The sequence below is a fragment of the Symsagittifera roscoffensis genome, chromosome 7 (genome assembly GCF_963678635.1).
Source record: "Symsagittifera roscoffensis chromosome 7, txSymRosc1.1, whole genome shotgun sequence".
Classification (NCBI taxonomy): Eukaryota; Metazoa; Xenacoelomorpha; order Acoela; family Convolutidae; genus Symsagittifera; species Symsagittifera roscoffensis.
This window is the reverse complement of record NC_087068.1, coordinates 1158729-1171570: the sequence shown is the minus strand read 5'-3', so window position 1 is coordinate 1171570 and position 12842 is coordinate 1158729. Positions and strand designations below refer to the sequence as shown.

Below are 12842 nucleotides of genomic sequence, written 5' to 3'. Positions count from 1 at the left end.
TACATATGCTAATACATTATGCGATTCAGCGAAAGTGGCACCAAATACAAATAGACACAAGTTGCAAGTAATAACTTAGAATATAACAAACTGAAGGCATCCACAGTAAATTTGCATGAAACAAATCGCAAAGCATAAAACCACATAATGCATAAATTATGCATTTCAAAAAATTGCGAGATATATTGAGTTACAAAAGTTCTGAAACCGAGTTTTTATTAGTGTTATGTTGTTTGAAACAAATAGCTTTTTCCAGTTCATTTGATGAATTAGAAATGTATCAACTGGATTAACTTATTACGATTCGAATGTCAAAGCACACGCTATCAAAAACCTGTAACGGAGCCAGAAAAGTCGCACCAACATTTGCGACTTAGATTAGAAAAAAAGTTTCTTAATAATACACATAAGCTGACGCTAGTGTAACTTTAAAGGTTTTTGTTAGACAAAGATGACAGGCAATACAACACTTTCGATACAAGGCTTCGCATCACTTGCGATACAACATAGCCAAATTAACCGACTGAAGAGACAAAAGCAGCCAAATTTGAAACTAAACTAGATCTATCCAACTTTTCATATGCTTGTTCATTTCCAGAAGAAGACGCCAATTGAGACAAAATTTAAGATAAATTGTCAAGGTTAAACAAGTTCAATGAGGAATAAAATTAGCTAAGCAGTAACAAAGCCGCCAACTTGATCAGACATCTGTTAAGCCGAAAAATTGTTTTCACAAAACAAGAACTAAAAATGCATATATTTTTTACTCCCACTACACCCAAATACAAGCAGACAAAAAACTTCTGTCGTTTGTTTAATGACGCAATATGAGGTGACTAAGTCGACAATCGAAAACGAAACCATTTCATCCGAATAACGCCGGAGCAATAAGAATTTTCAAAATGAAAACCAAATTAAATACAGGGGTGAAGCTTCGCTTCGCAAACACTTGCGAGAACACGACAAAAGTAGCCTGTAAACAGCAATTACAAACATTATAGACAAACCTCAAATTAGTAAAAATTCGGCTACTTCTGAAATTTGAACCTGCGACCTACAGATTAAGAGTCTCGCACCTTGACCACTCGGCCACAGAAGTCTAATAGTTAAAAGCCAAACACTAGCGAGAACACGACATAAAGCAGCTCTATTAAGTGCAATAAGAAAAATTCGAAATAAGCTCCAAATTTGTAAAAATTCGGCTACACCCGAGATTCGAAGCGGCTGCCTAGAGATTAAAAGACGCTCACACTAGCCACTCAGCTACGGACACTTAATAGGTACCACACACTAATCACAAATAAAGCAGAGAACAGATGCTATGCACTCTCCAATGCTATTGAACTTTCCAATTAAGTGAACACTTTTGATGAAAACTTTTAATTGCGAATTAGCTTAGAAAAAAGAAGGTTCGTAACATTACACTAAGCTGACCATTAGTGTAAAAACATATTTTGAGTCCAGCCGATATTTAGAACGCAGATATATTCAAAACATTTCTATTAGTAATAGTAGTAGTAGGGCATTTGTGCACATAGCACAAGGGGTTTCCCCCTGTCAGCTGCTTGCTCTATAGTGAAGTTTTGCTTCTACAGCCGTTCAGTGTGCAATCGCAAGCTATTCTTCATGTGCACTTGTTCATAATATTACACTAAATATTGATATTGTTGATGAAACCAAAAATGTGGCAAAATGATTCATCGAATAGTGACGGTTGTAGCTTGAAAAAAAATTTTGGTTGTAACCTGAAAAATTCAATATTCCGATTGTTTATCACAAGCGTAAAAAGTGGGACAATCGGAGAAAAATGGATCAAACGTTTTTTTCCCGCTAGGAAATGTAGAAATTAAAATCCACTTTAAAGAGTTAAAGTCATTCACGTTTTTCACACATTTTGCCCTGTTGCAATTGAAGAGCGTAATTTTTTCCTCTTACCAAAAATTTTTTTAATTCAAACCGCCAAAAATCAGTTTTGAATGTAAAACATAGCCAGCAATTCGAAGACAGTTATGTACGCAAGGAAACAGAAAAAAAAAACTGTTTTTTTGAAAAACTTCAAATTTATCGGAAAAAATACATGGCCTTCAAGCTCTTTGAATTTCAAGAACAATTTATAATTGACACCTTTTTCATAAAATCAACTCAATTACAGAAAACTGGATCAAAAGGTAAATTTTTTATTCAGCTGCGAAATCAGAACAAAAAATCGCAATTGGAGAGCGCAATTTTATTAAATTTTAGCAGATGAAATTGAATTGAACTCAAATAGTGCATATATGACTCAAGCATTATTAAATGCATTAAGATGTATGAATGCACTTCTGTAAAATAATAGAGCATTTTAAGACTTTTCCTAAAAAACCAAAAAAAACATCACGCCTGTATAAGAGCCTCAACTACATTCATCGACTCTCAAGAACGGTTAAGATGGAAAAAACGGTAAAATACACGACCTAAATACGTGTCTTCAATTCGTTCATCGACACTGAAAAAGGTCCTTAAAAATATTAGAAAAACAGCGAATAGAATGAAATCACCCCTGTCAGCTTAGAGAGCGGTAATCCCCTGTCTTAATCATTCCATACTGAAGAGCATAACCAGAAAATTGAACAACGAACAGATTAGATTTGTTTCAACTCTCTTCGTCTTTTTTTTAAAAAAAAACGTCTATTAATCAAATAGTTTTGATTATTTGAAACGATATGGGCTCGCAATATTGCTTTCACTCTCATTTGCTAAAATCTCCACATAAAACAAATGCTAGTTGACTCAACAACTTTGATGTGAATTTGTTTCACAACAGTGAATGAACAATCTAATCTCTACTCACTTGTCGTCGTCCAGATCTTGTTTGATGGACGCTGCTTCGTATCCGTTCTTATCCGAGGGGATCCACACCAGTCGCTTCGCCATCCACTCCGCGTTCTCCGCAACATCCGAGATCATAGAACCCGTCCCACTCTGCTCCGCCGCCCGCAACACGTCCAGCGCGTCTCCCGCGCCACCGCCTGGCATATTTGTTTCTGGCAACTATTGCTTAAGATTTCCAACACTTCGCGAATAATGTTAAAGATCGTGTTCAACCTCGTTTATGTCAAGTTTCACAAGGAAATGTAACTCACTTTTGCGACAAAACTTATCTGAAAATGAAATAGGTTGATTAGAATACGTTATTGCAGACTACTAGCCTCTAGAATTTTGACCGAAAGTTGGGTGACTCTGTCACACACATTTTCAGTTCAAAGATGCCGATTTAGATAATAAATGGTGGCCGTTTTTAGTGTTTCAAAAGTGCTACTTCCAGATGCTATGCAGTAGAACAAGACTTACCATCCAAAGTGTTGTTCTTGTGCAACCGAGAATCTAATACTGTTTAAACATCCCCAATAGTTTAATTCATGGCTCGATAATGAAGTGGCTAGAATACAGTTAGATATCAATATCTGAGACAGCGCCTGGTTAATCAACTGAGGGCAAACAACAGTCGAATATCAGATCATAATGCAATTATTGAATCTCAAGCTAAGCTTGGGTTTCCTGTTTGCAATACAAAATGGGGCCTGTTTGAACAACGATCGCTAGAAACAACCTCAACTTAAATCATATCTCCTAATATATTTCTTCGATAAAACTTCTGAATTTGTTTAGAATTTGATAGTTTTGAACTTCGTAACGGAAAATTATCGACTTCCCTACAACTTACACCACTAAACATTTTAACTATCAGATCAGATTTTGTTAACTGTTCAAGATGGTTTATTGTTTAGTTCAATACTAATTGTTTCAGAAAAATTGACCAGCACTAAACATTGTTGGTTAACTATCAACCCTACTACAATTTCTTAGGATGTAGTTTTGCTATACTGATATTGACAATGATGTGCCGTTCTACTGAAGATATTTCAATGCAGCTTAGCGAAAATTACTTCTAGCGACTAACGGGTCAGAAAATTTGAGCTAAGCTATTTGACAATAATTATAACGAGTGTTTCACACAGGTCTCCTTTGCATGCGCAACAAAGCCCAACAGTGCCAAGTCAAACAATAACTGACCAACTAATGCGTTCAAAGCACCTTGAAATGAGCAAATAATTAATGTGTTTTGCGGCGGACAGATGTCTCAAGCAATCAGTGAAGAACAGTCCGAAAGTTTGATCATACCAACACAATGTCTCTCTTAAGTCGCAGAGCCCCATTCAAAACCTCTCTTATTTCTTCGAATCTGTCTAATTTCACATTCAAGTTTTACAGCCCAATACATCTTGAAGCTCCTTAGTTTTGAACTCTTTGAAAACGTTGAATCTAAAAAGACAAAATGTATGAACTAAATGGGTAATTTCGAGCAAAAAAATGGATAATTTCAAACAGAATAGCTTGTTTTGCTACAATTAAGGGGCTATGATTACCTGTGATTGAAGTTTTGTTCTAAATGAATGTTTCTCTTCGATCCCAAACATCCTCCTTGCTCAAAAGGTAGTGAGTAAATGACAGAAGAAATTCTTGAGTGTAAAAGCGCCATTGCACACATAGCGCAGGGTTCGTGGGTCAAAATAGCAACGAAATTTGTACACAAATATTCTGATTTAGAAGCGTCTGAAAGGCCAATGATTCTTTCGGGGTCAATTTTTTATCGAAATTTTCTCAAATTATTTAGAAACTTACATTTAGAATCCTCCGAATTTTCATTGGTGAGGTCTGTTTCAATAACAATACCGTTCGAAATATGGTTTCGTGCATAAGCATGGGCGCCACCTCCTTCTATTTTGGCGACACAATCTACCCCAACCATAACGCTATGCGCAAGAGGATGGTCCCTAACTTGAATCTCAGTCAAACACACAACCCACTGAGTCTTCAAGCAAGCAATTGCTGTCACTAAAATAAAAAAACTGACATTGAGAAATATCATAAATAAATGGAGTCTTAAAAGGAATCGGATCAATTGAGCAATCCCCCCCCATTCCCGCGTGGGGGAGATAGCTCAATAGATATTTGATGCATGTTTATACCAACTTGAAACTTGTTTCAATTATATGAAATCATGAGCCAGGTTTTCCAACGAACGAGGAACACCAAAATTCATAATATCATTACTAAAAAAAGTTTCAGAGTGATACACAGAGGTGAACCAAAGCTTCGCACCACTTGCGATACAACACAAACATAACATGACAAACTAGCAGTGAAAATGAGACGAATGCCGCTAAATACGAAAAAAAAAATCATATCATTCTCGAATATACTTAACTTTTTCAAATATCACAAAAAATCATCACGAATAAGACAACCGAAAGTCACATTTGCAACGAAACAATGCAGACAATTTTTTAACAGACACCCGTTGAGCCAAAAAAAATAAAATATTTCGTTGTTTCATAAAAAAAGTTTTTAAATATTGATCTAACACTCAAAAGACACACATGCATTGAAAACCATTTTCGCTCATCCAACGACTTAATATTCTGCCACTAATTTGATTTGGTAAAAACGAAAAAAAAACTTTTAAGCCGAGTAAACAAAAAAAACGAAAGAACAAAAAATTGAAATGATGCCGAACCGAAGTTGGTAAAATTTAAATCAACAGGAGAGATAAATATTGAGTAGAACGGGTATTAGAAGCTCAGAATTGATCAAAAAATGTCTGTTGGTTGACTTGAGAAAATGATTCAGTGATTTGTAGTACAGGTGGTTTACAAGAATCAGTCTATGTTCCGAATTGATAAGACTTGATTATTCCCAGCACTATCATCGCATACGCAATTGCTCCGAGAAACTTAATAGAAGGAGCAAAAATAAGAAAGCAATTTGAAAATTCATACAAATTTTTCTTTAAGAAATTAAAAACTTTCAAAAAAAAATTGAAACTACAGTTCCGCAAGAAACCTTTAACTCATTTACTTTCACCAATGGCGCTTCTGAAATGGCATTCAGGTGAAGACTAACTGAACCTTACAGTTGAATAAAACAGACGGACAAAAGTCTGAAAAAGCAGAAAAATTGTTTCCAAACAAACAATTGAAGCCAAACAAACTAGCAAAAAAAACGAAACAAAAAATACAAACTTAGTGAGTTTACAAACTACAGTAACAAATCAAAATCCTTTCTATTACAATAAAAATTACTTACAGTCCAGCAAAAATCCAAAACAAGGCAACTAAGCCGACTAAACATAAGCAGACACACAACAGGTCGAAAATTTTCGAAACAGAATATTTCCCTTTTGATAAAAAAGTTCTGGCCTGGTTCGAACACAGGACCTTTACCACCTCATGAGTAGAATTTTTCTCAAAAACCAAATCATAATCAGACTAAACATAATCGGACAAAACATAATCAGACTAACGAAATCTTTTGACACGGAATATTTTATCTTCAAAAACTGGAGATATTACTTCTTAAAAGAACTGTCAGTAGTAACAGTAGATCGGTAGAACTTAAATTTGCACGTGTGCACGTAAATGAAGTCTAGTGATTCAAGTAATTTTGTTAAACAAATGTTAGCCCGAAAAAATCTATATTCCAGTTTGACATCGCAAGCTTAAAAATGAAAATATTAAATCAGACTTGGAGAACCGACAAAAAACAGAATTTTCACTTTCAGAAAAAAATCTTAAGTTACAATAAAATCAATGATTAACAAAATGAGCGGATAACAAACAGTAACAGATAATATGAATTCAATTTCAAAAAAATGAACCGGCAGAAACTCACGAACACGAAAACATTCAATTTCAAAAAAATGAACCGGCAGAAACTCACGAACATGAAAAAAATTCAAATTCAACATTATTTTTGAGAAAACTATTTGAAAAAAAACCAAAACGGACTACACCTATTTACAACAGAAAAAAAGGTAACTATATTTGAAATTGAGCATGACCTGAAATTTACCATTCCTACAAAATTGACCTGTACAAAGTTAATTACGGAAGAAAAGTCTAGTGCCCGATCGCATTACCCTTGCTTATCGCGAGGGTAATTACTTACATTTAGAAACGAAATCAAAGAACCATCAGCCCTGGTAACTGGTTTTCTTCTAAGCAATGATCGCCCACGGAACAAAAAAAATGGACTTTTTCAGAAAAAAAACTCGCGACAATCATATAAAAAAATTTCAATTGATCAATTGGCATCACTCGCACTTGCCTTGCTGCTCCCAAGCTGACGTACTTTCTTCGCACTCAGCCGCCCGCTCAGCCTGTCGCAGCTTCCCTGCAAGTTTTTGATGAACTCCTCCGCGATGCTCTTTCTGTCATAGTTGGCTCACCTGTTCCTGATCTTGCCTGGTCCCAGTCTTCCCTGCCTATCAAAGATGGCGGACTTGGCGTCCGGCAAGCTCGCGACCAACACATCCCTGCCTTCCTAGGGTCTTCGTGTCAGTCAGCTCATTTGGTCTCGTTTCTTACCGAATGCGACATCACTGATACGCCGGAGTTCCTGCGTGCCTCGAACGACTTCCGTGAACAGTCTGGAAGCGTTAACACTCCCGGTTTTACTCAAGAAGCTTTCCAAGAGAAACTCGATAAGGCCACCTACAACGCTTTCTTCTCGTCGCTTCCCGATTCCCGCGAGCAAGCTCGTCTTCAGTCGCTCTCTCTGCCTTACGCCGGCGCTTGGCTTACCGCAGTCCCCATTAAAGGTCTTGGCCTGCACCTGCTACCTGCTGAGTTCCAAGCTGCTGTCAGATACCGCCTTGGTCTTCCTGTGTTCGCGTCTGCTCGTAGGTGCCCCGCGTGTCCGTCTGGCATTCTGGACGTCCTCGGGGACCACGCTGTCGCTTGTGGGGGGAGTGGTGGCCGGATCTCCCGTCACGACAGACTACGGGACATTATTTTCAATGCTACCTCGGCTGCCTCTTTAGCCCCCATCAAGGAGCAACGGAACCTCATCCCTGGAGAACGGTCCAAACCCGGCGATATTTTTATCCCTACTTGGAGCGCTGGTCGCCCAGCTGCTTTCGACGTCACCGTGACATCCCCGCTGCAGTTATCTCTTCTCTCTCGTGCGGCGGAGACCCCCGGGGCGTCCCTGGAAGTTGCTGAGGACCGCAAATTTTCGAAACACGAGAAAAACTGTGAGGAACAAGGAATCAGTTTTTTCCCGTTAGCAGTCGAAACGCTCGGGGGTTGGTCCGCTTTAGCTATCAAAACCCTCAAGTCAGTTGCTATCCTCGCTGATGCCAGACGTTCTGGTTCACGTGACGCTCGTGTTGCCCCAGTTCGCCTTCTCCAGAGCCTCTCAGTGTGCCTCATGAGAGGAAACGCCACTATGATTGTCAGCCGGGCCATCTAGTCTTGTGCAGTTTATTACGTTTTTTGCATTCCCAATTCTGGTGCTCCTTTGTTCCTTTGCTGTTAGCGCATTCCCCCTCTCTTTTCAATCCTCAATGATTCATCCCACATTTGTTGTTTGTTTTGTGATTGTTCATTTGTACTTTAAATTGGCAGGGGGTCGAATCCCTGAGGAGAAGGGAAGGGCATCCGCCCCCTCCATCCCCCACCCCCTAATCCACTGGTGTCATCATATGATATTGCTTCATATATAGGTACCAAGTGTGGTTAGCTTACTCCATATGGGGTCTTAGTATCAATTGTTATAGTGTATTCCCCCTTCTTAGGTTGAAATGATTTTTCGTGCCCATATTGTGGCCAAATTCATATTTCCAATAGCTACAGACAACTTAAACCAAAATACAAAAATTACTCCTTGGTAAAAGCAACGGCTCTTTTAAATGTAAGTCTAGTGAAGTGCCATTTTTGTTGACTGAATTTTATGCTATTGATCAATTGACTACATGCTAACTACACGTCAGCTCGCTGCTCTCATTTGATTTGATAACACATTTGCTGTGTTTGTTTTCCCGTTTTGCTTGGGGAGAGATAGCTCAATTGGTCATTGCGGGGGGAGATTACTCTGCTTAATTGCTCCAATAAATTTAACCTACTCACACATATTTGGACATTCCACGATCGTATTTTCGGCGCCCTGCGCATCCATATAAGTCACAATTGGAAGCATTTTTTTCTCCCACACTGAAAAGAGAAACTGGAGTTCAATTTCGGAAAAGAACGTTCCATCGATCAGAGCTGACAACAATTTGTTTCTATGAAAAGAGCATGGCCACAACTCATTGGCAACCTCGTACTGCTGCTGAACTTGCGGTACTCTGGATGAAACTCTGACTATGCGGAAATCGTATAAAATACATCCAACTTTTGACTCTATGACTGACTCTTTGAGAGAAGGCCACACTTCTGCTCTTGCAATTATCACTTCCAGTACATCGTCAAATTTTCTTAACAGCTACCCCGTTGAAAGAAAAAATTTCATTTGCATGACATACACCGATGTACAACATTAAACGCAAATTTATCCTTTTACTTTCTGAAATTCCTTCGAAAAGGCCGGAACAATGTTTAGTAAGAACAGTGTTTACTAAGAAATTTAATACTTGGTCATCAATACTTGGTTTTAAGAACTTCCCAATTCTTTCCGGATCAGAAAAAGTCAGTTCTCACTAGGTGAGGCAACTTTCCCAACATTTTGAACACTTTAGAAGTTGCAAAGCTTCAAAAAATGGCAAGTTGATTAATTCGATTTTTTCGTTGAGAAAGTGTCAATTCGCTTGCGCAATTTTTTTGAGTCCTTGAAACCAAGTATTGATCGTGCAAAATAGAAATTTTCGATTTAACTTTTCCACACGTGTAACTTCATTCAATTACATTTTATTCATTACCTTCAGATGCGGTAACATTAAGTCTGGACAGGTAGTTTTCAAAAACTTCAGAACTTTCTGTGTTTCACGTTTCTCTTTAAATTTTGCGACGATAACTTCGGTGGTCTTAACTTCACTAAACGATTTGTTAATAACAGCTTTCATTTTGATACTGAAAATTAAAAACATTAATATTTTTAGATCAAACGTTCAACTGATAGATTTCATCAACGCAGATACTGCCATGCAAGATCGTTTCCTCGAAAAGTGATTTCTTAAGATAGAAATTTGAATTTGCAAGACAAGGGACCGCCAATACTTAAGACTGCTTCAAAAATTAATTGAAGGCAGTCAGTCATTTTCATTCAATGTAACTAAGATAATTAATCATTTTTTTTAAAAGTAGGTAATCAGAAGGTCAAAAGTATCATAGTAACCGAAATTACAGTCAGGAGTCCCTTCATCACGTATTCCAGTCAAAATCCTTGTATATTTCTAGATATGGAAGTGATACTGATAAAAGAAGATGACAAGTGTTGAAGTCTTTTTCAATTAAAATCGATACGGGTTACGTTTCTTTAATAAGAACACGCAACTCGACACGAGAATGCTAAATACAAGTGTTACAAATAAAAAATTTCGCCGAAAGTTACTTTGTCATTCATTTATCCGAGTACGCAAGCGACGTTCGCAATCTGTATTGCCAGGGAGATTCTCTGTTTTAAAAAGCTGTCTGATCCGGGTCCCTCAGTGCATATGCTTAGGTTCTTCAAAGCTTGCTCAAAAAAAATTGTGCTGGGGCCGGCCGAAAGATGGTTGAAAAATATATCCATCTTTAATTAAATCTATTTTTGTAAAATTTTCGATCTTCCGCCTCGGCCGCTTCCGTTCCGGGGTTACAAACTGACCCTGCGCTTACTATACTAATGGCTAGGAAGTCAATTACCGTTAGATCCCACAGGAGCGGCCTACCAACAGACTATGGGACGAGCGTCAATGAGTCTGGTCGCTTCTATTCAGTCCTGAGGAGGTGTCGTGGCTCTAAAACAGTAGTAATGAGAGTGGAGTCGAGACCAGAGATAGCAATTCTTAAAATGATCACATATTAATTAATGTGACAAGGTGTAAATTTATAATATTGAGATATGAAGGCTAGATACTGATACTCATTTCACACTTTTTGTAGATATTGAGAATATTTGGAAAAAAAAATTGCAACATTGCTTGAATATTCAAAGTTTTTGAAAAGCTACAGATGAAACAAATAGTTTAATAAAGGGCAAAGCGCTCACCTTGTTTACACGATAATAAAAATTATCAACAGGTATTTCTGTATAAGGAAAACAAAAGAAAATCAAGATTACTCAAGGGACTCTGTAACATTCGCCCTAAGTACATATCGACGGAAAATAAAGCTAAGTGCTAAAACGACTGGCTAGCGCAGGGATGTCGAATACTCGGATTTTTTGATATTCGTTATTCGCCGCGGCCCAACTATTCGATATTCGACTTCGGCCGAATAGTGCCCTTACTATTCGGATTCGGCTTCGGCCAAATGTTACTACTCGAACAACTATTCGGATATTTGGTTATTTTCCCAAAAAACTTAGCATAAAGTCACTTGCACCCTTGCACCCCAATACTCTTAATCAAAACATTGCATTTAATGCACTTTCTTCCTTCCGTTTTTCTACCACCTCGATATTCCACAAGAAACTTTTCATGCCATTTTGCCACTCCTTTTTCTTTTCTATACTCGCACTCGGCAGCGACATCAGACTCTTCTACATTAGCCATCTTAAAAAAAAACAGAAAAATATTGCGAAACAAAACAGTAAACCAATATTCGGAATATTCGGGTTTTTTAGCAGTGGACCCTGGATTATTCGGTATTCGGCAAAAAAAAAAATATTCGGATTCGATATTCGGATTTCCAAATTTTAATATTCGGATTCGGCTTCGAAGTGCCGAATACTCGGTATTCGGGTCGAATACTCGGATTCAAATCGATATCCCTGGGCTAGCGTCTAAACACAGCTCTACATGCTTTTCACAGTCACTGCCAAAGCCAGTTTTTTGGTGGTCTTTCTAACATCGGGTCGATTAAAAATGTGCCAGTCGGTCATATTTGGAAGTTTGACCTTGAGAAGAGCAGAAAACACTTGATTTTGGAGTGAAATTTAATTTTTCAAAATTTCGAATGGAACATGTCATGCACGATTTTCTCGCGATAACTGAAAATCAGAAAAAGAAAGGAGAACAATTTTAGAACAATTGCGGGAAAGTTGTCAGATAAAAACGAGTGTGAAATTGCAATTCGCAATTTCCATCATAGTGAACAAGAGTAGAGCTGTCCTATCTGAAATAGAAGACAGAGTATTCCCGAGAGAGTAATTATTCGAACTGGACCAGAGTGAACCTTCGACGGAAAGGTGGACAGCTTGAGTGTCCCAATGGTCCACATAAAACTTCGTTCTTGAGTTCAAACTTACCCTTACCATTCAAACTGACAAACATTGAACTTATCTAGTTACTTTAGTTAATTCTAGAGTTGCTCACCCATTTAATTACTTCCTGTGCTTGAGCGCATCAACATGTGAGTCCTTAATTTAAATTTCTAGAGTGTGTTTTATAATTGTTATGTTGAGGTAAGGCGAGTTTTAGGTTGATCCATCTGAAATGGATCAAAGTTCCACTGTCTAACAAAAAGTAACTTAACGGATTGTTCCGACCCGGTTTTTAACGGCGTTCATGTATTTTGGGTATCTAGAGACCTAAGTATGGGGACGTTTCTAATTCTAGAGTGGGGGGATATTTTAGTAGTAGCCTTTAAGCTGTAACGGGTCGTAGTCTCATGTCACAAGCGAACCGAACTGGCTCCGACCGTTCTTGAGGTGGAAAAACACAAGAGATAGTGTCCCTGACCCTTGAGCCAGTGGTTATAGGGCCTATTTTTCTTAAGCCTCATGTGTGACTGCAGTAGACGAATGTTACATAGTGTTTTTATGGCGCTCCTGGGTGTTTACGACATCAAGACTACGGAGTCGAACCCACTTGAGACAGCTTCGGGCTGAATGCCCATTCTAGAGTACCGGCGCTACGGTTCGACAGGAACGTGCAAACCTTC

General features: G+C 38.1%; 2 protein-coding genes across 7 annotated transcripts in view; both read right to left on the bottom strand.

Moving 5' to 3' along the window:
• Positions 1–3136, bottom strand: part of LOC134851111 (myosin-10-like) — a 31989-nt gene extending 28853 nt beyond the window's left edge. For all 6 annotated transcript variants that reach the window (XR_010164215.1, XR_010164214.1, XM_063867042.1 and 3 more), the window contains exon 1: positions 2831–3136. Coding sequence is in view for 4 of the 6 variants with exons in the window: in XM_063867042.1 (XP_063723112.1) it covers positions 2831–3015 (185 nt within the window). In the remaining 2 variants the exon portion in view is untranslated. The remainder of the gene's footprint in view (positions 1–2830) is intronic.
• Positions 3137–3372: 236 nt separating this feature from the next.
• LOC134851110 (probable inactive tRNA-specific adenosine deaminase-like protein 3) lies at positions 3373–10622 on the bottom strand. The gene is made up of 5 exons (XM_063867041.1): positions 9737–10622; positions 8949–9303; positions 4663–4875; positions 4407–4593; positions 3373–4302 (listed from the first exon to the last, which is right to left on the bottom strand). Exons 1-5 carry the CDS (start codon positions 9902–9904, stop codon positions 4239–4241), a joined length of 987 nt encoding a protein of 328 aa, XP_063723111.1. The 5' UTR covers positions 9905–10622; the 3' UTR covers positions 3373–4238.
• Positions 10623–12842: the final 2220 nt, after the last annotated feature.